This window comes from Prorops nasuta, unplaced genomic scaffold, assembly GCF_024137725.1.
Source record: "Prorops nasuta isolate Cenicafe-Biocafe unplaced genomic scaffold, Cenicafe_Pnas_1.2 PNAS00006, whole genome shotgun sequence".
In the NCBI taxonomy this organism is placed as follows: Eukaryota; Metazoa; Arthropoda; class Insecta; order Hymenoptera; family Bethylidae; genus Prorops; species Prorops nasuta.
Window position 1 is genome coordinate 5,793,638 of NW_027116803.1, and position 26,671 is coordinate 5,820,308.

Below are 26,671 nucleotides of genomic sequence, written 5' to 3' on the forward strand. Positions count from 1 at the left end.
TTGAATTTCATAACTCAGACCAAGTTGTTCTAATCCATTATCCGTGGTGAGAAGTGTCACTCCACCACAGTTGGCGTTATTTATCCAGCTACCACAACTCTAATGGAAGGTTCCTTGTTCATCGAATAAAAACTTAAGCTTCAATCTTTCATCGGTTTTCCACATTATCTACACCTCTACTATTCTATAGATCTTATGTGACAACGCTTTAATTGCTCTGAATTAATATACTTTAAGCTTCAATATTTTTCTTACAAGCTTCCCATGTTTATTTTCCTATCGAAAAATGAATTATGAGAAAATTGACTGTTCATGTATTTATTTATCTGGTTGAATGTAATTTTTTAATTCGAGGAGAAGAAGGGGGGGGGGATATAGAGAATTTATATAGTGTGCAGAATATATTAAGGAATGAATCGATATATATATAGAAGATTGAGAAACTGGATTGAAGGGGAGTCATCTCGTTGTCTTCTGCTTCCGCATCTGATCGATATAACAATAATGTGTCCATGCCAGTCCAAAGTGCTCGCTAGGCTTTGCATCGATCTTATCGAAACGCGCTACCAACATGGCAGCCGGTTATTGTAACACGGTCACTGACTAACGATGGACAAGCTGAGATTAGACAACACATGGACGGCCTCGATAATTCATTTCATTTCACTTCCTTGTGAAAAAAAATTTAACCAAAGTTGTCTAATGAAAATCTAGAGCCAGGGCTTGGCTAATTATCAAACAGCAATCCACATCCAATTGAATAATCCATTATTTTATTATTGAATAATATTACAATTGCTCTATTAAATAACGGTGAAAATAAATCTGTGGCAAACTTCCCATCGAGACGGTTCTGTTTTGACTTATTGTGACTCCTTGAAAGTGTTTATATTTCACGAAAAATGTGGTCCCCCCTTTTTCTCTCCTTCTCGCACACTCTTCTGGCATTTCCCGAGAGAATTGTTACGTGTCGCGCCAATTACCGCAGATTTATTCATGCATAATACTGGCGGAGTGCGAGATTGGAGAGATAAGTCAAATAATGACATAAATCAAGCTTGATAATGCTAGGACATTGGTTAACATACAACAAATGAAATAGATTGATGCTGGAGATACTAACAATTCACTCTGCAGTCTTGTTTTCGCTGTATCCGGTCCGATCGTTATACCGTTGGAAAAATAATTTGGCTCCAATTCGTTGATTATCGAGCGGGACGGGAATTCGATGGAAAAATGTACAACGAAACGGGGAGTAAATTAGTGGGGAATGTACGAGTTTACGGACGTCGAATAAGCGATGGAATTATATAGGATGGCTCGCGAATGTGAAATGTTGAAATTATCCCGATGTACACTGTGTGACCTGCCTCACAGCTGACAATCCGGAAGAAACTATGAATTACAAGTGGACGGATATATCGCAATTCGCTGAAATTAACGATGCGCTATTTCCGCTTTTACGAGTCCCATTCGTAACGCTGTTTGATCATTCAGGGATGACTCGACATTCTGTAATATCCGATGGGTAATCGCCAAATGGATGTAGAACTAGTATCAACACAGATCAAATCTTATCACGAACCCATTTATCAGTATTATTATTATTCAGCGAGCTAAACCTTTCAGCAAGTATAAGTTATGAAACTATCATTTAAGGAAGAAATCGTGTGTTATATTCGAGTATTTCTTGGGAGTTTGGAAAATGTGCTTTTCGAGCAAAAAAATATGACGAACATTAGATATGTTACAAGTTTTTAAGTAGTTTGGTATTATAACATGGTAGCACGTAAATCGTTCATTCGCCGTAAATTCCATACTAAAATGAAATTAGCAAGATGGTCAACGTCGTAGGGTACAAGTTTGACGTCGTGTTTTGCGATCGTATCCATGTAAATCCACAGTTTGCGGGACCAAGTTAAATCGTTTTCCTGCATTTTCCATACCCGATGACACTTGACTCGCAATAAGACAATTCGCTCTCTCTCTCTCTCTCTTTCTCTCTCTCTCCCTTACAAATGGAAAACAATTATTTTATCGATTTCGCGTAAAGTCAAGCCATTGGAAAATACGTAATATTGGTTTACACATGAGATTTGCATATTTTGACGCAGCCTGTATAGCAAAGAGCCGATAAACAGATAAAGTTTGGCAAGGCAGTCATAAAATATTAAGAATATTAGCGATATTAGCCATAAAGTATAGTCGTAAAGCACGTACATTGAGTTTTTCTTGTTTGGATCTGAGTAGGTAGCGAATGAATGGAAAATGAGAGATACACTCGTTGTTGAGAAACTGCGCGAGAGTTTTAGCGATGGCTTATGTGACCAATTTTGCGGTGAAACTCGTAAAGTCGTTCTGGCCTCTTGATGGCCGGCGTTAAATTGAATGCAGAACGCGCCGTAGCCGTCGATTAGAAGTGCGTCAGTTTAGATTTACATCGCGGTAACGATTCGCGCACGCCCTCGCTCGGGGAACATCAAATTTGCGCTGCTTTACACTTATGACGTCATAAACTATTTTCACCGAAGAATCGCCCTTGCGCAACATACCGCAATTTTTATATCTCAAAATAGCCTGTAAAAAATTCGTAGCTTCCTCAAACGTATACTCGATGCCCTGAAAGTGTTCTCGCAGCTATTTTATTATGACATTAGCAGGAGCCTAGAAAAAATCCACGTTCCGCTAGATTTTTACTACGCCTTAAAAAAGAAAGCGGTGAGAAAAAGTTATTAAGGTTCGAATGCAATAAATATTAAATTAGACCAAGTTAACGACGGCACGTCGTGTTGCGTTTAGCGTGTTTCTCAGGATTTCACTGAAATTAGTAGCAAGCTCGACAACTGGTTTTCTGATTGATACTGAAAGACCGATGCAACGTACACAGGAACCTTAATTAAACTAACCGACCAACTAAACCTGTTTTACTCTCCAACTCTAATACTAATTTATAGCGACGACGCTTTTATTATTTATTCTCACGTTTATTGCCTAGAAATTCCACCGATTTATGCCCTAAAGACGATAAGCAAATTGCTATATAGACGAGGATAAAGTGAGAATCTTATTTCCGACTTATAATTTCAAGTGTGAATTAGCCAAGATTCCGCATTATTTCCCATAATTTCAATTTACGAAGTGTCGACTAAAAATCTGCCATATATATATTTACAGCTTTACCCTTATTACACGAGATTCTGATGTTTTCGCACGAGCTCGATTCAATATCATTCCAATAGGGCACTCCGATATTCGCTGAGTCGTGCAATTTTTCCTCTGACAAAAAGTCCAAATTGAATAGAGCTTTCAACTATGTCCATGGCAAAAGAAAATTTTTTAAAGTAAGAAGAAAAGCGTGGTATTGGGTCTCTCGTAAATCAGAGTGCGGCAAGGAAAGCGTTTTTCACGCGATTCTGGATCATTCGTAAATCAAAGGCGGAACAAGTTTCCAGGGCAGAATACGTCGAGGCATTCGTAAATCAAAATGAGAAAAGGTTTGAGAGGAGGAGGAGAGAGAAAGTGAATTCAATTTTGGGGGTGGAAGAGATTTGTCAATTCTCAAGGGACTCGGAATATTTTCCAATGGAGGAGCCATTCGAAATCCGATAGGGTCGTTTTAAAATTTATCGACAGTTTATTGGAGGCTTACCCAGAAATTGATTTGCAGGCTTCACCAGCATTCCGCTCACTTCCGGAGATCAGAAGGCTTATGACTGGACTCCCAGTTATACGAGGCACGCGAGACAAGCCTTGGAACCTTTTTGCAAACGCCCGAAACAGAAGCCAATTGAAACTTGCAGAGTTTCGAGTTTCGCTCAATATCAGTTCTAGATTCCCCTCTAGTACATACATCGCGAGTCGTGTAGAGTTTCATATACAAATCCTGTTCAGAGAAATACCTGTCTATTTCTGTAAACAAAAATTAAAATAAAAATAGTTTAATTTAACAAAAACTATACAACTCGCAAAAATTGCAAGGCCCTACAACCCGAGTCCTGACTCTCAGTTACACACGCGAGATAAACCTGAAAAGCTTTTTATACAAATGCCTGAAACAGAAGCAAATTGAAGCTTGCAGAGTTTCGAGTTTCTCCCTCGGCTCCAGATTTCCTATAGCATACATACACGTCACAAATCATAAAATCTCATATAAATTCCATCCACAGAAAGATCTATTTCCATATAAAAATAATTAAAACAAAAATCCTTTGGTCTAATGAAAAATATTGTTTTTCGGGGAAGAATATTTAAATGGAAAACTATCGTTGGACGAGACGATTGATTTTATCCATAATGTTGAAATTTAAGGAGGAGAATGGTTGGAGATGAATGGGTGAAGAAATGGAAAGATGGTGGATATTAATCAGAAGAGATTGAGGTTCGTTCGTCGGGTTTCGCACGACTGGGGAACGTCGAGTTAGCACCTTGAGGCCACGGTCACGTTCGCCAGGTTCTCCTTTCGCGAATAGGATGAGGCACGGAGTCTGTCCGAGTCACGCATCGCGGCGCAGTCATTACGCGCTATTACGACGTTACACGCTCGAATGGTCGACCTTACAAATTACAGACGCCGGTCGACCGCGAGAGAGAGAGAGAGAGAGAGAGAGAGAGAGAGAGAGAGAGAGAGAGAGAGAGGATGGACTCGACGGACCTGCTACGATAACCACCCCTGTTTGCTAGTATTGTTAGCCAAGCACGCTGCGAGCGAAACCTTCGCCAGTTCGATAAGCACTTGCAGGCAAATCTGCCTGCTTCTAACCTGTCTCCTCCCACCACTTTTCCACATTACTTGTACTATATATATACAGATATCTTCTCTTAACGAGAATCTCATCGCACATCCACAAACTCCTTGGAAAATCCCCATCGACTATTACCGCACCTTTATGCATATATATACAACTATTGCCTTAATCCTCCCCTGTGTAATTCTTCATTCATCAATTTATTGTTCATTGAACTTGCCTTGTCCGGAACGAGGCTACTTTAGGGAGGTAATGCAGAATAGAAGGTGTGAAATATGACATTGCGAAATGACGAGAGATTTCATTGAATATCTTACAAAGTATTTGCGAGCGGTGAGTGCAATTCGCTGTGAGATAGGAGCTCGAAGGGTTTCAGCAGGTCCGAATTACTTCATAAACGAGAATGAGTCTCCGTGGGCTGTAGCAATCCGTGTCTAATTAGTAATTACGATTCATGAGCAGGACTTGGCTCACGTTAATCTTAGCTGCTCGCCTTCTGTCAAAATCACGAAAGCAATCTGCTCGCTCAGCTCTCTCAGCGAACCTTGTCGTCGTGTCGCCTGTAGAGAAAATTGTATATATCCACTGTGTCTTGAGGGTTCTATGCGTTGGGAGATACCTTAATCGAGAAATCAAACCGAGTGTCTTGGAATCTCTCGAAGTACCACCCAATTGCCTTTTAAATACAATTGTCTCGCTATTAAAATGATAATGACGTACAGTACTGAGTTAGGAAGCTGATAATTTGGTTCAACATCTGAGAAATTTCGTATTTAAACTATAATCAAGATTTTTAAATTTTCTTTCGTAGAATTTTTAATTCTGACTGTGAATCTACAAAGTAATAATTTTGAAATGAAAGCGTGGAAAACTTTAAACGTTCTGTAATAAAAATTTAACACTGAAAAGTAACAATAAAGGAGTAAAGCATAATAATAAAAATCTGAAACAGAAGACTGAAATGGTGGATTCAGGTGGCACGTTTTGTTAAAAGGACTCGTAAAAAGACAGAAAGTCATACAGAAGTATAGCAATGTAAATTTCATAAAAGGATATAGTGTCGAATGATAAAGAGTATTTGCATGTATCAAGCTGAGAACACAACATTATAAACGCATAAGTACTGAGATTCGTAAATGGAGAATTGAGAAAGCGTGTTTTGTTAATGGGGTTCGTAAAGCCACGAGGCAGAGAATTTTCATGAAAGGGTAATAAATGCTGGATAATGATAAGTATCGAAGTTGAAAGTACAGTTTCAAAGAGAGATAAATGTAGAGATGGAAAATAGGTTATAGGACAGGGTTTCATAGATATATAGCAGTGGATGGGGACAGTACAATTGACTAATGGGTTTCGTTAAAACCACAAAGTGATGAGTTTTGCAGAGGAGCTAATAATTTCAAGCTTGTATATTGAAATGTCAAACACTCAGAGACTTTAAAATGTTGAAGATGAACCGAGGGTGCCAAGGGGAGGGGGGTAGATTGGCTGAAATGGCACTCGTCGTAATTACCAAAGCATCGACGGCCTGCGGGTCATCGAAACGTGCGGGCAAACCGTGCCAGGCATTACGTGAGCTTTTGTTAGCTCTCAGCGTGAATTCGCGCGGAATGACGTGCACATGAAGGAGTATAGTACCCGAAGATTACCTAATGACGCGTGCCTAACGTTCCGATCGTTTGCTGGATCTTAGACGAACACGTTCTCCTCGTTGCAACTACTTTGATCAATAAACCACCAGCAATGATTAGTCAGACCCATCAGCCTGTACCTTCACTCGTGATAATAACAATTCTTCTTCTGCAAAAACCATTTTTTTTTTTGTTCATATACCAATCAAGCCAATATTGTACTCGTATCCTATATTATTAGGTGTTAATGACTAGCCCAGCCAGACTAGCAGTATTTGATAACAGATACCTTACTATTCAAGATAACAATTTCATTACTCATCTGCACAACTCGATAAACTTGTATCTCTGTAATATCATAATCAATGATAGAGAAACTCACATAAAGATATTTTATTATATAAATATACTATGGTGAAAGAATTCACAGTTTGTTTCCCGATGGATTCTACTGTTGATCGAGCAGATTTTTAGTTATACTTTTAGATGTCGTATTTTATTGACTGTGATAATCGTATAAGAGTACGTCAACTATTTTCACAATATCAATATCTGTTACTATATTTTATACCGAAAACCCACGTGTACCTCTTGGGTGGTTTGAAGCAGTCCTTGACAAAATTACACAACTCCATATAATTCGTTAATTTCCCACTAAAATAAATTTCTAAATTTTCTATTAAAGATTATAAATAAGTAAAGTAACACGAAACGTCTTAAAGTATAATTCAAAGACTATACAATCAACAATTATCATATTTGAATAAGAGTGCATCGATCGTTGAACACAATAAAATTGTTAATAATTACGCCGAGGGATGCGGTGTGTTTGCAAAGCGACCGATGTAAATGGAGCAATTGTTTTTATTGGGCCTGCACGTAGGTGAGAATTTTTCAGGTGTATATGGACTCTTAAGAGAAAAGAGAGTTAGCCAGCTCGTTCCACTTTTTGAAGATTGTTACCTCAGCGACAAGGAGACGGTTAAATATTCAAATGGAGCAGTCGGTTCCTCGCGTAGGTTGTCACCCACGCAGCTTGTCCACTCTCACGCATCTGTAATGGTCACGTATGTCCCTACAGACACCGAGACACCGGGCATGTATCGCGCAAGTCGGTACGTAGTTTTATTTGCGTTGGTATGGGGAACACGCGCGATGTCCACAGGGCTACAGACGGTAAACCTGTAAACCCGTGGCTACCTCGGTCAGATTTAGTGGTTTACACCGTCGGAGAAGAGTAGCCCATGAGGGGATCAATAAAGAAGAAAAGATTATCAGAAAAGAAGAAATCGAAGGAGTGAAAATAAACGCCCACGCGGAGCTCACGTGGAAAAACAGGTATCGACTCCTACCAGAATCTATAAATAAATGTCAGCTGAGATAACAATGATCGAGGGAGATTGAAGAAACGAGCTAATAAAAGCAATGGATAATTGATCAAAAGGAGGGTAATTGTTGGATAAATATACCGGGAGGAAATGGAGCACTCGATGGAAATGCATCGATCGGTTCGAGAGATTGAAATTTTACGGGAAGCGAGCGTTGCATAAGTAGCAAATATAGGCTTGTGTACATGCGAGCAAAATAAATTTCATATTTAACGAGGCGTGCTCTTTTTCTGCGGCTTATTGTAATTCGTGAGAAAGTATCTTAGCGCGTGTAACAAGGCGGTCTCTCTCTCTCTCTCAAATCTTATCGCTCGGCATCAAAAAGCGGTTATTCGTACGAATTCGAGTACTTCCTGTTCAAACCGACCGATACTATCGGCTTTTTCTTTTCTTTCGCGTTGCCGATATCTTCTTGCCATTACTGCGTTTTATTAAACGCTTCATACATTATGCAGGTCCGCTTCTTGTGATAGCACCCGCACTCTGATCGCCGCTTTCAACCTTATATCGGCCAATTATCTTTGGATTCACGTAGCCCGCACTTCCTGTTAAATGCACGAATATCCACATTAAGATATCAAGGCTTCTATCCATTCTCGATGGTATAACAGTACAAGAATCACAATCGGAGATAGAATTCCAATCTCCTATTTAATTCAATATTAATTCGTCCATTATCATAATATAATAATCTGCTTCTCTATTGTTTTAACGAAGACCCGAACGTTGAGACGAGTTCGTATGAATAATCGAGTCTCGTCGAACGAAAATATTGTTAATTATTTAAATAATAAAGTAGAGCTGTAAATGTTTGTAATATACTCGATAAAATTGATAGAGGATGACGAGGTATCGATCGGTCACACTCCTGTGTGATTTGCTTATCAACGCACCATCATCGGGCATGCACTGATTCTATCGTAAATGTTTAGGCATTTGGTTTATAAGACGCAGGTGACGATAGAGGCATAGCGGGACAAATTTATATGTCGGTCGCTAGCAGATCTTGTCAGCGAAGTAGCGGTGCAATGACTCATGAAACGATACAGAAACTTCGTGTATAGTAACTCTCGTATCAGGCCCGGGCTGAGCTGCACCGGGAGCCCGCATGTGATTCAGCTGCAGTAATTACGCCACACTGCCGAAATAGATTTTCCAGAAAGACTCGGTATGCGTCGCTCCCCGGAAAAACCTTTTTACCAGCTGAGACGAGCTAGTCTTTACGTGCAGTTGTACGTCTGCTTGATGAAGAGAGAGAGAGAGAGAGAGAGAGAGAGGGGTGAGTGGGGATTCACCCTTGTGCAATGTCGTTCGCGTTTGATTAAAATTTTAATCAGCCATCTCTCGCCTGTGACACCGAAAATAGCATTTCGAGGAACCGAATTAATTAGAGAGTTTCTAGCTAACGACGTGGCAGAAAAATAAAGAATCTTCACGAGAGAGCTTTGATTCGGTGCTTCGCGGCATTAATCGGTTTATGAGTAATAATTCGGTGGTTGAGGAGGGGGAGGGGGGGGGGATTCGTATAATGGTGCAGGATTAAAGGTGAATGTGCGCGATAAATTCGCTCGAGTGGAATTGAGAAAAATTCGGTGAATCGAGGCGAGATTAGCTACTTTGTACCTACGACAATGAGAATGATTTAAGGATGACATTACGCGCATTCGAGGTGTTATCATTGACCGGCGAACGCCCACGCAATGCGCGCAATTATCCTTTTTAAAGCGTCGTAAATCAGAAAGGAGAACTCCCGAGGGCCGCGATTGACTCCCTTCCCCCCACCCCCCTCCCCCAACTCTTTCTAAATTTCCGTTTTCTAATCCCGTATCCGGAAGTCGACGACGGCCGAACGTAGTCCTCCACCCTGAAAGAAAAATACGACCGAGCTTTATTTGCGAATAACCTAGTTGACAAATACACCGACGAAACCACATTTGCAACTTTACCAACGGCTTCGAAATCTACAGAGATCTTTCCCGAGAGTACGGTGATTCGATTGATCAAATTCGTATATTCCGTTTATTCCTACACCGTCGTTCTGTTTGCATTTTAAAAGCCACTGACCTCTGCAGCACAGTACGAAGTTATAGGCGAGACCAATAACTAACAATTATCCTTGAATTGTATTGCAAAGTGAGCGAGTGATTCGTTATAGATATATACAGAACAAGTGACAAAGAAAGATTAGTCTCAGAGTCCGGTCGTAAATAGATCCGATGCGGTGTTTATTATTGTCACGATAGAGATCATTCGTGGAATTTGCATAATCCCAGAGACCATGTTGCAGTATTCTCAGTGGAATTTGAGTATCGTAGAGGGTCGCAGTAGCAGAATTACCAAAGACAGTCGGCCAATAATTAAACACCGATAGACGCCTTGCTCTCTGTACAAGTAATCAAAGACTCAACCTATATCGAGATCAGATAACGCTCGGAGACCTTTATTCTACTAATATATATATATATATATGTGTGTGTGTGTGGCAGACGTATACCTCTTTAGACCAAACCGTAAATCACTTGGAATGACGTCACTCGCGCAACTGGCCAACTCGCAAACAGAAGAATAGCACCAACGACCGATTTATGTTTCAATGGAAGTAGTTGCCACCGTTACATTTCAATCGGCCACGGACCAGACACTAGCACAAGAATTAATACCATAATCCGCACAAAGCTTCTTCCCTTTTCTACGCTCGGAGAATAATAATCAATGCGACAAGCACGCTAGCCGATTCCACTTAATTATACCGGATATTAAAGGATTTCAATATCGCCAACGTTGGAGTTTGTTGTTGAGAAATCCCTAATAAGCCTATCGGGAGAGAAATAATATAATACAATGATCGATAAGAGCGTAGAAATTTAAGCAAAGCTCTTTCTTTATTTACGCTTCATAAAACTTTGACTTACTTTTTTATTAGACTGTCACAACGACCCTTTGCTATTACCGTTCAAGAATGAGGTCAATAACCCCTCCTGCCTCCGCTTACTATTAATATGTACATACAGATTTTCCAGTGGACTTGGTGCAAAATAACCGATCTATGAAGAAGCAACCTGCCAAATAAATCGTTGGCTTTTTAGGGTAAGATAAATGAAGAGGAATTCGACGGAGTTTCGCCAGTTGGAAAGTGGAACGAGCAGAGCCGAAGGGCTCGTAGCCTCGTAGGGCCGTTTGAGTGGCACATCCGGCGGAAATAGTGATCGTTTGGATCGGCGACTGTTTTTCCAAGCGTTCCACTCCTCCCGCAATATTATACGACTTGCTGTCACAGTTCGTCGAGCATTCGTGTTTTTTTCTTCACCGAGACTGCTCAAGGTGGCACAAATGACGTCGTTCAAGCATCTTTTTCCGATCGCATCCAATCATTGTTTATCTTACACAAAACCGTAAAATCCACGCTATTCGTGCTACAGTGTAGAGGTTTTGCATAAAACAACGTCGATCCATACATTGAATCAAAGAAGCCGAGAAAAACACTGAAATAGAATGTTAAATTATAGGATTGCGAATTTGGAAGCCCTTTGGGAAAATATCGGTATAGTCGAAGGAAAATTTAAAGATTGCGAGATTACAGATTTTTCATAGAACAACGTGCGAAATTATTGTAAAGAGAACTTTTATATTTGTTCCATTGCTAAAACCAGTAATATTTTTCATCTATGGAATCAATCGATTCTGTCAAATTTCCGAGCGATTGGAAAAGACAGACGTACAATATATGATCGTAGCTGAAGAAACGCGCGAATAGGCATGATTGAAAAGCGAAAAACGGATTCCCAAGCGGCCGCGCGTTCCTGAGGACGAGCGATCAACGAGCGGGCGATTGGCAGGTGCGGCAGGTGCCGGCGGCAACACCGCCTGCAAGAATTATTTAGCGAAACGAGAACGACCACGTTACAAAAGTACAGCGACTAATGACTTGACTCTTTCGTTCTCCCTATTCTCCTTATTTCCACTTTAAAGTTTCCACCACGCGAGAACTCTTTAAACATTTCTCTAAAAACAAATTCCCGTCAAACACTCTGACGATCTAAAAGATATCTAAATCATTTCTAAAAGAAAAAAGAGGTGACTCATGCGGAAAGATCGTATCTGATTAGAAGTTTGCTCGTTACAAATGATCGTTGGAGCGTTGCTACAGTATATTTCTGAAAATATCATCGTCCAGGAAGTATAAGAAGGAGGTTATAGGATTGGAAATGCAAACTGTTGGAAATGTAGGAGTCTCTGGAGAGACATCGGCAAGTGTCAGAGAGTGCATGGACCGAAAATAGAGAGGGCGAATGTGTGGGCGATTCTTAGCGATTCGACGCTCGTGATTCTTGTCTAAAATCGTGGAGAGTGGGGCGTGTATGGGGAGGGGGGGGGGGGGGAGAACGAGTAGTGGGGCCACTGGGGCCGAGTCTTGTTTACTTGGCGAGCTGCAGCGAATAGCCCTGAAGTTTTTGCTGTTTCGCGCTGCTCACTTCCGCTCGCAAATCCTGGCTGGACGCATTTGGAGCTTTTGGCAATAGCTCAGACGTCTTGATGAAATATCTAGCATGGCTGACTTTGATCTTCCAGACTCCCCGAGCACGATGCCATCGAAACGGCTGCAGCTTATTCACGCACACGCGCCAATAACGCCCTGGGAACCAGGAAACGCCTGAAACTCCCGAGCGTTACGCGAATTCCCGCCAACTGTTGTACGAGCGCAATATTTACAACCTGCACTTGTCATTCGATATATATATATAAGATTTTTAGTCATTCGGCTTTAAATTTTAAAATTTATGCAAATTTTATAATCCTATTGTTTTGCACAAAGAAATAAAATTCTAGCTTGCATGTGTGTATAATATAAATACTCTTTGGGACAAATTACGATTAGTTGGTAGCTGTATGGTGTTATCTGGCTTTTTACATACATTTAATACTACACTATTTTTGAGAAACGTTAAATTTATTAGTTTAAGAGTTTTTTGTGGGGAAAACGTTTTGTAAAGTGATTAATAAATCGTGAGATTTTGTTTATTGGCCAATATAACGAGGCGAGGTGCATGTGCACGGAAGGTTCTTGTGGAGAATGGGAGGCTTAGTCGGGACGCGTAAAATTTTGCGCAGCTCGTATTAATATGCGGCATTGCCGGCTGTTGGATACGGAGATTAGCTAGGAGTCGACGGGACGCTGGGCTTTAACGATAATGGCTAAGCTTCGTTGTGTGCTTGTGCCGCCAAATCTTAGACCGTTAATGCTAGTAGCCACATAAGCCGTTTACCTTGCCTTGAGTCTTTACAGTGTACTATATGTATAGCATCAGTTTATGTAACTAAGCCCCCATCGCCCGTGAACTAGCTGTCCTTACAAACAACTCATCGATCCCAACGACGATTACAACAAATCTATGAATCTAGGCACGTTAACGAGCTTCTTGCATCGGCCAATTTCTTTTCACTTATATCTCTTCTCCAACAACATCTGCACTAGTACATTTTCAACAGAATTCCCACAGTTTTTGTCTTTCCATTATAATATAATAAAATTATTTATTTTTAATTGATTTTTATTCTAAATATTGTATAAAAAATCATTATATAATTTAAGAAATCATTAAATTGCAGAAAAAATTCCATGACATATTTACACGAAGAAAGTTACTGCTTTTTTTTTATGTAGTGAAACAATTTGTTTATTTAGAATCTCAATGATAATTTGATAGAGATAATATAGTAGTGATTATTCTGTCGATAGCATTTTGATTAGCCAAATACTATCAATCTTTGTAAAATTGATTGATTTAATTTCACACAAAATCAATTGGTGAGAATTCGTTAAAGTCTTTGAGGACAGACGTTCGAGTAACGCATTGTAGAATTATAAGGTAACCGAGTGCGAACAATTTCAAGTTGTAACAGTTCTAACGGATAGCTAATGGCGAGCCTATTCAGGCTGCTGCTACAGAGTTTAACGACGCGAGAGCGTCGAAAGTGTCGTTTTTCCAATTTTAACTCGCTCCATTCAACGAACGAATAATCCACTAACAATTGCAGCAAAAACTCTGCGCGCGAATGCCTTGCATATTTATTCGCGACTATTCTAGAAAAACTAAAATACATCGCTCTACCGAAACTATTATTATTGCTGCACCTTCGGCTCGATCCAAACTAATTCAGTGAAAATATTTTGCTCGCCGAAAGAAAAGCAAAAATGTAATCATGGAAACAGATTGCTTTTGGCGGAAGTCGAAGCTTTGTTTTTCCGTCGACATTTTTTGCCAGGGGATGAGTTTGGCTAGAAGGAAAAAACGGGAGATGGGGGTCAATTCTTCGTTGTGGGTCCAGCTGAAAGTCCTGGAGTTTTTACGTTTCCCGCGGGCGTAGCAGGTTATTCCCGTCAGAATGTCGCGCGGTCCTAAAGCCGCGCGAAATAACATCGCGACGTGCTTTTTCGAGGAAGACACGAGTAGCACGCGCACTTTTATGGGTCGCTGGGGTACAAAGGAGTTTGCGACAAATTAACCAGGCCGTTTCAGGCCGCGGAATTTTCATCGCGGAGAACGACGTGGCTGTGCCTGGCCGCGCTGAAACACTGGGATGGCTATTTACTTTTTATCATTCGACGTAACTGCGAAAAATTCCCTTGGCTCGTTTCATTCGTACTGGAAACACGATTAAACCGGCATTCGTGCTGGCTCCTATATTTATAGTTTTTCCTTGCACAGTGATTAGTCGCCCAATTGCTGAAGAGAAGCTTCTTAAATAAATATATATACTAGTGTATAATTATAAATTTGCTTTGAGATATTTTGCGAAAAATATTTAGACCCCTCTCCCTCCTCGGGACGCTAATCGAGACATTTTTTACGAGCGGAGGCTGCCCTCGTTATATTTTGCGGAACGTGCGATGCGTCGGGTTGGTAAATGCTCGCGGTGTGTGACAGATAAGTCGCGTTTCGAGAATATTGTTAAGAGTGGCGGACGAAATTGGCGCGGAAGCGGCTGCTTTGAGGGGACGCTAAAAAAATGCTTTCTCCGAGCCCCCGGAGACCCCTGGACCTACAGCGTCGAACTTTCTGATTTACGCGACGACCTTTACCCCTCTCCCCTCCCCCTTAACTCTGTTTTTATCTAACTGACTCACTCGCGTAATTACCAGAGTATATCACCATTTTTATTCGAACAATTTTATGGCGAACGCTTTTTAGGAGCATATTAAACTAGATTGAAACGCAGGAAGTATATATCAGAAAAGGCGGGAAAAATCAGCGTTAATCAAACTAGGGCTGTAAAAATTAATAAATATCTGGAGTAAAGGTTTGGCGCGCAATGTAAATGCTAGTAAATTTTACGAATGTCTCGGTTATGAGATATAAAAAGTGATAATCGTGACTGCGAAGGGAGAAGTTTACGTATGAATTTCGGGTAAATTGATTTTTCACGTAAATTATTAAGTAGGGAAATCTCGGGCCGCACTCTCACTTATATATACGTTATAGCTTCGTTTCGTCGAGCGTCCTTTTCTCGCGTTTCCCTTCACGTATCTTTCAAATCTCGTCACACCTCTAACGCCTCTTCGATCCCACGCAAACAGCTTTCTCTGATATTTCTGATGCCTTACGATCGATCCTGACTGTGCTTGGCGAGTATAAAAAATCAACTGGCTCGATATTATTAGAATCCCGATTGAAATGTATAAATGTTATATATAGACTCGATTTCACGTCATCAATTAGTGAAATTAGAAAAGAACTGGACGAAAGTATAAATTATAAAAAGTTGCTTCCAGTGTAGCATAGCACGATTGGTGCAATTCTAACAGAATAGTGTGCGAGAACAACTTTTTGCTAATTTCTGCAATTAGCGGGTAAAATCGGTATATGATTTCAAATGGTTCTACATAGTTAATCGTTGAAACCTCTTTCGAGATTTTTACGCTCTCTAATTGATCTATTAATAGCTATATATATATATATATATATATACTTCAGGTGGAGTACGGGGTCAGGAGTTTGTGGATTTGCAAAGGATAATGGAAATGAGCTTAGGTACATTGAGTCTCGTTAACAGGGAGATAAAATGCTTGGGCGTCTGCAGAAGGCTGGCATCGTTGGTTGGGAGGATAGTGTTTCATTGCTAGCAGTTGCTAATGCACCATCCGACACCAGACAGACTGCTTCGAGGAATACGGACTAAGAGGTGTACCAGGTGTACCGTTACGGCAAATGCCTCTCTCTCTCTCCCTCTGAATAATGTCGCGCGCATAATCAACGAATAACTAGCCAATTTTGCAGCCACCGCAACTTCCTCGTCTGCTGTCCGTCTACTCATACCAAGAGAATTTACTCCGCGTCACCTTCAGCCGCTATTAATTTTCCCATGCATCTTCATCTCTCAATCCTAGAGTGTATTAATGTCAATGTGGCCAAATATTTATCAATCTTAATCTTGCTTCGAACGCTTTTGGAATTTATATTGGAAAATAATAGAGTAAACGCGTGGAAAATGTGTCTGGAAGTAGCTCGGTTGCAGGGAGATTGTACCTCGTTAAATCGATTTTGCACGGAGTATTTAGCAATGGGATTAAAACAAGGATTAATTCGTGTATTGGTTCGTAGTAACTTAGCACGTTCGAGATAACAAATCTGGGGGATCGCAACGAGGTAACAGAGGACTCTGCCAAAAAGTGGATCGAGAACTTCTGAAGGAGTACGATCGAGCGAGCGAGAGGGAAAAGATTAATGGTCTAGGTCCTCGCAAACCGTTTCAACAAGAAACTTCATTTAATAATTTCAACACGAGATCCTCGCTCTTCTTCGCTATATAGCGTTGTACTGTCGGAATATAGAAAACCGTGCAAACTTGTAGCCACCTAATCGAACACCCAGCTCGACACTACTGCGGTTGCATTACCTCTGTTTTCAGAAGCGTGTGATAAATTTTCAGTCGAGTATAATGTACCTTGGAAAAACTTTGCATGAAAAATAATTGAAAATAAGGAGTAAACGACGTTCGAAGCTTGCGTGGTGGTAATAATGTTTGCCGAAGAAAATTATGAGGAAATACTCATATCGTTTGGTTATTCGTTGCAAGAGGTTATATATGGTTTGCTGTTGGGAATATAAGTTAACAATCGGATGAAAATACGACGGAGCGTGTAAATTGGGTACTTAGCAGCTTTTTTCAAGAGAGCAACGAGGGTTTGTACGAGCGACTCGCCTAGCGAGTACCGCTATATAGCTGCATTTTGAAAGTCAAGGTCCCGAGAAAACACGTGAAAATTGACACCGGCTCACGTGTGCCTCGCGCTCCGAGGAGGCGAGCCCGCGTGTGAAATACGAGCCAGCCAACCGGAAGTCCAATTCAGGCCTCAGGTGTGCTCAAGTCAAATATTTACCATTAATTCGTTTGTCCCCAGTCCCCCCTGTCTACCGTGGGCGCGAGAATTACGTAACGGGAGAAAGAGCTAGGTGAAAGAGGACTTTGGTTATTATGTTAAGAGAAGCATGCATGCACCAGCGTTGAAAAGTGGATGAGGCACTGTTCGAATCTTTTGTGCATCGAGCGCGAAATTCGACCGAGTTCACGCCACTACACGCTAAACAGGCCTCGCTCCTGCATTTACTTTGCCAGCAACGTAATTTTCTTTTTTATTCCCATTTCTTATTACGCTATATCGCATCTCTGTCCATATGCTTCATTACAGAATTATCCAGCTATGCAATTTAAATGATCCATCCATCCACCTTCCCCTTCCATGCTATATATTATCACGAGAAATAGAATTTTACTCGTTTGCCTCTACCTCAAACACACTATTCCAATTGACAGAGCAAACTCTGCTTTCTTTCCTCGACTCACCTTCGCAAAAATTCCAATCCCAGTCAAACTAATTTTTCCTCGCTCCGAAATGATAGATCAACCTTGCATTTCGCTGTAATTGGAGGGAAAATTTAGTCCGCGCGGAGGAAAAGTTTGCGCCGGATAATAAGGATGGCCCTTCGATTACTGTGACGCGAGTTCTTTGTTTAGCACTGTAATGCTCGATAATGTAAGGTCCCGATATTAGGAAAGTTCTTTTCATCTTGATAAAAGCGTATTATCGATTTTTCGACGTGTATCAAGTTGGTTTGTCGAGTATCTCAGTCGACGAAAGTTGGCGTAAAATGTTAACTCTTCGGACCCAACTGGCTCGGAGTTTCTAGCGCGCGCGAAGGACGACGTTTTCCGGCCGGAGGAGCTTCGCAGCGATAAGATAAGGAAACACACACTGCATAATTTGGCTTTCCGCTCTGACGAGCTTCCCGCTCCTTGCCAAGCGCACCCCGAACCGTTGCCCGTTTGCCCGTTGGCATACGAATCGCCTAAATTCGCTCCTCATACTTTTCCGCTGACAAAATTTATTTAATCAAGTGGAACTCGCAGTTTCTACAAGAACCTTCCAGTAAGACCAGAGACTTTGCTTGTATATCTCTCACGAAGAAAGTAATTTCCACCACTGTTTGCTTATATTTTAAGCACAGCCCTCGCAATTTTCCAGCGAGAGGGTAATTTCCTTCGTTTGAACGAGAAGTGGTGTCTCGGGCGAGGGAGGAACGATTAAAACCGCGGCAAGCCGCGTTTAACAATTGTAGATTGAATGGAAACGGAGCATCGAGGGACGGCATTGGATGGTAAATGAGCGCGAACGCCTAAGAAATAAGACTAAAAAAGTTATCAGTGGTCTCGGAAAAAAATCCTTTTGCACAGGGTGCAGAAAATGAGCTTAAAGTTTCTCCAAGTCCTTTATACTCTTGGTGTATCGTAGCTCCTGTCCTCGTCACCTTAGGACGATCCAAGACACTCTCCCAACAGCGTTTAAGGTGATATTCCTGCTGGAATGTATATAGTACACGAAACGTTTTACATCCTCTACAAATGCATTCTTCGTGTTAAACGACAAGTACATCCGTTTCAGCGGAACACAATGCGTCTGCATGGCTATTAAAAAAGGGCCGCTTCTACTTTCCCAGATAACGCTTGGAAAAGTGTGAAAACTTTAAAAGACTGTACTAATTGCTGCGAGTAATTCGAGGCTCGTCCGGAAAGAAACTTGCTTATTTTTTTGTTCGCTCTGATTAAAACGATAAAAATAACGTTGCGCAATTAAGTAGGTAGTTTCGTATAGCTGTTGGCTTTTTGTCGGAGTCGCGCGAATCTAAGGTCGGCTACCCCGAGCAGACAGGCCAGGCGGATATGTGAAATATTCGCTTCTTGAACCGTGAAGCAAGAACATCCTCGGCTAAGCAGACCGTCTGAAATGTTTACGGCCAACCTTCTGCGAGCCACTTGATTAATGCTAACAGATATCACTACAGATCGAGATTAGTCGCATAATCTGCCCGTGGAATATATCGCGACACGTGGGAAAGCGTTTGTAACGCGAATATCGCCTTTCAGTGCACACCATAAACTACGATTTATTCGCATCGCTTTGATTTTTAGACCACCCTTCCTTCGTTGCCCGCACAACATGTATTTCCATACATACTCTCCGTAGTCGATGTGCACTTTGACATGGGCTCTATATCTCCTGGTAATAAAGCGAGAAAGGGAAACAACATTTTCACCAGTCCAGCTGGCGATAATATCAATATAGAGAATGATATAAATGTAAGCTGATTTTTTGTATAGTTTTATTTTTTTTATCACCATTATGTTACCCATAATAATCGCACATGGATTTCTCTTACTCAATGGAGGAGAAAACAGTCATTTAACTTTTTTCACCTCGTTGACGCAAACTGTCAAGAGACTAACACTAAAGAGGTTCCTGTCTGCTGTTTGTACAGGCGATTTCCATTCTCGACAGTGTAGTCGTTGTCGTCGTTACGTTAAATTGCTTATTAAAATGCATCTGTCCTGTCAAGAAGGTGGACCAGTGACTCCCATAGATATATAATTATATCGCTGTAATGATTCCTGGTACGAGTCATACTCTGGTTCCGGTGAAACGAGAAAATTAATAGTGACTCTCGAAGTAAGCATTAAGTAGTCTGTGATTACGAGCGCTACAACCAGTTGACGTTTGATTACCTTATACCAAATTCTTGCCTGCTTTAACGTATTCATTAAGATCTTCACGCTAATTAACTTGATAAAATGGATGAAGGATTATTAGAGAAAATACTCATCCCCTGAAATACCATTTCATCCTTATAATTATAATTTCCCTAGTAATTGCAACGCTTGCAATCTAACAGGCTATTTGTTTATCATTTTCATCTTATACTTCCTATTATTAATAAAATTTCTATTATCAGACTTCGTTTTACGAAAATTGCTGCAATGTATTTTCCACTTGACGTAAACGTATACTTCGAAAAGTATAATAAAATTGTAAGAAAATCGAAGGCGAGGAAAAAGCAGGGAAATCCGTGGGCTTTAACGTGGAAACGTTTTTATGAAGGGCTGAGATTGATGAAGTGGACGACACGAGTGCGACACTCGACACAGTGGCGTTTTATCATCAGTCTAAAAGGCACAGTGGCGGACAGCGGTTGCCTAAAGCGCGCGGCTCGTGGTTGGAAGAAGCTGCTGGCGTGGCGTGATACGCGAGCTCCGAGCTCGACTAGAATGTTCGTCCTTTGTATAGGAATCCGTCTGCATTGAAAAAGAGTCTTTCGCAGCATTGCCAGTCGAGGGGGAGGATAGTCAAATGTTTTTTTGAACATCCAGAGTGGATAGCCGGATAAAGTATATGCGCCTATGACAATAAAACACCCTTAAGTCCCGACTATCCCCATCGAAATCCCTGAAATGCAAAAACCACCCCATTACAGCCTCCTCCCCCCCTTTAACTCTGTTTTTTTCTTCCTCTCTCATTTCGACTCACCTTTCGCCTTGTAAATAGCTTTCTTTCTTCCACTTTGAAAACTTCTGCAGGGATCAAGCCAAATTATAAAAACTTTTCGCATCACTCGAATCACCATTCTCTGATCTGGGCCAATCGAAATTTTATTCCGTAAACCCCACGATTCTCGTCGTGAAAACTCAATTTATGCCGAGCAAAACTTCGAATCGTCCTATATATATTCACGTTCCTGCTCTTTTGCTTAAACCTCGTGCTCGAATAAATTGAAATTACGCTGAAAGTGCTACTTGAATATAACTTTTTACGGCTGCCATTTTATGGCCATGCACGAAAGATAACCATCTGACGGGGGCGTTACTGTTTCTTTCTCCTTTATTCAGTATCAAATGCCAAACGAAATCGAATAGAGAGGGACGAGGGGTTTAGGTTATATGTAAAATAGTATCTCCGAGATCTTGACGAAAATGAATCAATGGCAGTAATTAACGAGTGGGCTCGTAGAAATTGAGATAAAATGAATTTTGAAAGGTTCCTTTTGGACCAGGCGATTCGCGGGAAATCTGTTTAATAGGAACTCAGAATTGCAAAATTCATTTGCATTGCCCAACTCTCTCTCTCTCTCTCTCTCTCTCTCTCTCTCTCTCTCTCTCTCTCTCTCTCTCTCTCTCTCTCGAATTTCCAACAAGAAAATTACAAGCCCTCCACAGCAATTAAATTGAAATTTAGTTTTCGCCATATTATAAAACAAAGTGGAGTACGCTTGTTTATGTTTACTTAGCAGGAGAAAGGGGAGACGTGAAAATTACATTTCGCTGGCAAATAAACATTTGCAAATGTAAAAACAGCAAAAAGCTCCTTTCGCTCACCGTTGAAACAAGTATTTTACGTCGCCAGCAAGAAAGGTAATTTACTTGATAACGGATCGTTTAATTTTTAGAAGGGCAGAACGGAAATTACGGCGCAATTAAAACAGGTGAAACGTTTTCCGATTCGCCGAGTTGCCTGTGAATAAAATGGCAGATGGTTCCTTGCCGTGCAAAATTTGCCTTTTCGAAGGAGCCAAACGACATGTAACGGTTGGCCATAAATTAATCTTCGAATTTTAATTTAAAACTCTAATGGGATAAATGTTACTTTTGATTTTTAAGCCTTTCGCATTGTACGTTATACGAACCAATTAGCACGGGCTGCATTATAGTATATATATATATATAGCAGCGATGAAAATAATCATCCACGTTCTTCATGATTATCCCCCTTTTCTAATATACAAGAAGCTTGGAAATCTCGATTTTGGCTGGATATCGCAATAAATTTGCTGGTCGTTGAGAAACTTTGGATAACGAGTCTTGATGTCTGATCCTTACGATATCTGGACGACTCGATTGATTAATGAGCGCGGCATTTGGCCAATAGCGACGCTGCATGTCGACCATTCCAGAACAAACTGGCACTCTAATTGAGATAAATACGAGTACTAACTGCAAATCCTCCACGTCACTGTGAAAGCCAGCAGCAATTACACTTGCCAACCGTTCCTCTTCTTCTCGCACGGGGATAATTATTATTAATTAGACGAGCTCTTCCAGTTATACGTCTTTCCGAAATTTCGGATAAATCTGCGAGTTAAACAATACACAGATTATTTTCCCAAGTATCGTTTCGTGATAAGCAAATCAAGATTCTTACGGTTGTGACAGTGGTCTTTAAAATTATTCAGAAAATGAAGTTGTCATGAAAACTGACATGTTTTTATCGCTAACTGTATCGGAATTATTTTACAGCTACTCTGAATTGATTTAGTCGTCGTGTTAAAATGACAGCAAAGTAATCCGACTGGGATAAACTTTTTCAAGTGTCTTGGGAAAAAATGTTATTCGACCTTGAAATAACTTGAGGCTATATCGAGTCCTGATCTATCAGTCATGTCTGTACTGGAATTTAGACAGTTGTCTGCCTGAATGGCATAGTAACCTGTCAATTAAATGTACCAGCATGATTTTCATTCATGTTGCGAATAATTGGAAAAGGGATTGAGTTGGAAAGAAATTATAGTTAACTTGAGACACTTATTACTACGCACTATAAGTTACAGAGCCGAATAGTTGATTGGAAAGTTCTTAATCAACGTTCAGTCTCATTCTTTTTAGCTACTTTTTTATCATTTTATTTTAATAATTTCACGAATAAGATTTTCTAAATAATGTTCTAGCCAGTTCGTAATATATTCCACATGATTCGAATTCTCAGTAATTTCGAATCAATTGCAGGAAGCTAGTTTTTGTGTCTATATAAAATTAATGAATGTTGCCATTGATTAGTGTGAAATTTGTTATCAGATAGCAACCAAATATTATTATAATCAAGTTGGTTAATTATGTAACAGTAATTGGATTAATGATTGGAATGAAACTTTATTAAACCATTTTCAATCAAACGATTTTAATTTTTATTCAAGCTAAACTAATGAATGCACGTGATTGTTTGCTGATACATGATTAATTTTGATTTCAGGGCTTCCAGTGGCCGCGGACCGGACTCGGCACTTGCTCCAGAATTAGATAAGCCAAGGCCCATTCCATCACCCAGGTAAGAGAGTAATTATGATGATTATCAACTGGTTAATGACGCTATTAGTTCAGTATCGATATTCGTTAACATATATAAATAACTCGATACTGGTTTAAATTTATTATTTAATGTACCTATTGTTATTAATGTTTACACAAAAATAATAAAATTTTGCGAAATTCTGTAGAATGCGAAGAGTTATGAAAATATCTCGAAATTCCTAACAAATTGAGACATGTCTGGTTTTACGAAACACTCGTTTGTAGCCCCTCCGTTCAGATTTACCCTTCGATCTCTCGGTGGGCGATAACCCTAACAGCACAGCTACCATCCTAATTGCCTGCTCGAGCACTTATTTTGCTATTCCTACTACACGTGCCATTTGAATGTTTCCCTTCGTTTTGTACTCTTACAAATTTCCCTCTGACCAAATATATATATATAGAGCAAAACTCATTAAAAGTAATTTTTCACTCGTCGTCAAAAATTAAATTACATTTTTGTTAATTTCCATCTTACCAATATTCAACCACCTTTTTGTAATTTTATTCACTCCCTATTTCTCAATATTATTAAAGTTCTTCAATCATTCTGCGACAGCAAATCATCTATCATTTCTGAAACTCTTGACGTAGTGCTATATTTAACGCAAATTTCACTATTATCATCACTCATATAATTTAATTATAGACAACTAGAAAGTAATGTTGTATCTAGTTTTCGCTTTGATAAACACGAAATAAATATTGTACTTGACTGAAGTGAATTTACTATCATCGATATGATAAGGGTAGAATGGTCGAGATACACAAATAGTTTCTATTGTACGTTGCCTATCATGATGAAATATCGCGTAGTAAAGCGATTCGAAGAATTATAACCGACATTGTCGATACTTGGAGCTGGTCACTTTTCAAAACTGGCGACAATACTTTACCAAGTGCCCCATCAGTCTCGCGTTATGCGAGTTTTCAGGATAGCTGTCGACGACGCTATTGAGCAATAGCTTCGTCTGGAAATAGAAACGGCAGCCGCATCGTTGCTGTAAAATTACTTCAACGCGGTCACCGAGGCTCCCATCGAAATAAACCCCACGTACACGCGTGTTATTAAAATATCACAACTCACTATTCACCAGGAAATTTCTATAAGAGTCTGGGCTGCGATTTCTAAAATACAATTGCAAATTCATATATGACGAAATCCTTCGTTGAATCCTGGGCTGAAAAAATTAAATTAAACTCGATCGTTTGCAAAAAGATGACGAAAACGAATTTCAGTTTAAGTTTAAGAAAATGCAAATTATTTCTGGGCTGATTAATCGAGTAGTCGCTATTGTTTCGTGGGCGCGAAGAGAAAAATAATATATTCGAAAAGTCCGATGGAACATTGAATTATGAATAATGCATTCTTGCTGGGGGGAATAGCGTTAAGTTTAAATGAAATTATCCAGCTCCGTGAAGTTGGAGAAAATTAAAACAGCAGTTACGAAATTCGGTGCTGGAGCAACGATATTGCGGTAAGACGACCTTGAGCTGAAGATTTTACGATTTAATTCAGATTCTAGGAAATCGCCAGCGAAATTCAATTTGCTCCTATCAGCGGAAATATAATTATTTGTTCTTTTCTCCTGCTCGAGAAACTTCAACTTCTTTCATTTTGAAACGTAATCCTGCGAGTCTTATTAATTTTCTCCGGAGATTATTTCTTTTCGCCTTAATTTCATTACATAGTTAATTAACGGATAAGGATCTTGTCTTTTTTTTCACTTTTTCTTGACAGTTTTAGCGGTGATACATATAGCAGTTACGTATCGTTTCAGCCTTGTGAAAATCATAATCGACCTTCGGAAAACCTACGCCTTTCTGGCTTTTCCGCCACTCGCTAATTAAATGGGACGCCATTGCTAAATGAGCTGCAAACACTCGAATGAATTATGAATTTTAATCGTACCCGACTTCTGACCTTGCAATCAAATTACTCCTAATTCCTCTTAGCAGCGCTTTGGTCTATTAAACAAACCGTTTCAACAAAGTAATGAATTTTTCGCTTAACCAAGTGGAAACAATTTATTTCTTTGTCGATTCAACAATTTTCTCCACTGAGAAATATTTAGCTGCAACCAAAAAAGAAATTAAACATTATTGATCTTATTTCACGAAAGTAAAGAAAATTATATTGACCTTCCATCGATTCAGCTAATTTTACCGACTGTTGCAGACAAATTCACCCTTTGTACGGGGAGAAGGCAGGGTTGTTGGGTTACTGTGACTCTGCCGGTAACGCCGAAAACTTCCCTCCAGCACCAAACATTGTTGTCGAGGGTGGAAGGATCGAATTCGTTCGCCCCTCGCAGGATGGCACCACCACTTCTCGCAGAAATACCATGTCTAGGGGTTCACAGACCTTTGTCGATCAAATCGAGAAATCAGACCCTGTTAAGGTAAGTCTCGTTTTTCTACTCAATATCCCTATACTTGTATTATCCTTCACAAAAATTTTCCTTCTCTTAAACCATCTAATTTCATGGAGAATATTTGCCTCAGTAAGAAATATAATTATTTTCATGGTTGTTCTGCTTAATTGTTGGAAAGAAAAAGGTGAAACGTGAGAGTGGCAGAAATTTTAGCAAGGGGCGATTCGGAGTTTAATGACAAAGAGGGAGATATGAATCGAAATAAGCGTCGAAGAGAGACAAGTTTGAGATCCAATTTAGTATGGAAATCCTTCTTTATCCTATCTAGAAAATCAATCGCCTCTAATGAATACTACATGAAGGGCAAAGGGTTGGAGATGTGCGAGTTAAACAAGTCGCATACTTCCAGAGTGAATGTGCCATTTGCGGTGTCGAAATTTTACGCTTCTCGCCGTTGACACGTGAAATCGCGATAAAAGGGTTCCCAGGAAGGAAAGGAAAGGGCTGGAAATTTCATTACTTCCCATGGCAGTTCAAAAATCAGACCTCATTCAATAAGTCCCAGTGCAATTCGATCGGTCAAACCGAATTACCGATGCATTTCATTCATCTTGAGATGCAGCGGCAAAAAGATATATAAGAGAAAAAACAAACGTACTTAATCAGTCCCTTTTCTCGACAATAATTAAGCTCGTATACGTTGGAATTGTGCAGGAAGAAGATTTGATACAAAATTCGCAATTAATGATTCGATGAAATTTTTTAATTTAAATTTTTACACAGGAGGCAAGGTTAATCAGCTGGCTTTATTTCCCGGTCCACCCTTTAATAAGAGTTTTATAATGGAGGATTATTCGAAATCAGTGAAATTCTCGGTGATTCCAAGGGTTTAATGAAATTCCTGGATTGAAGGGTCGTGGGGAGTTTTTGCCTCTCAAATATTAAACTCCTTCGTGATGCCGTCATGCTGGACGAGTTGCATTTGCATGCGATTAATCAGCCAGTTTGCTCTCTATTGAGCCGCCACCTCGTTTCTCTCATTTTCTCCCCTCATCGACAACGCGCTCCAAGTTTCCAAGAAAAAA

General features: G+C 40.1%; 1 protein-coding gene across 6 annotated transcripts in view; it reads left to right on the forward strand.

The window, feature by feature from the left end:
* LOC136774426 (uncharacterized) overlaps nucleotides 1-26,671 on the forward strand; it is a 219,136-nt gene that overhangs the window by 61,659 nt on the left and 130,806 nt on the right. For all 6 annotated transcript variants that reach the window (XM_066728708.1, XM_066728710.1, XM_066728709.1 and 3 more), the window contains exons 3-4: nucleotides 23,114-23,188; nucleotides 25,391-25,613. In XM_066728708.1, coding sequence (XP_066584805.1) covers nucleotides 23,114-23,188; nucleotides 25,391-25,613 — 298 coding nt within the window. The remainder of the gene's footprint in view (nucleotides 1-23,113; nucleotides 23,189-25,390; nucleotides 25,614-26,671) is intronic.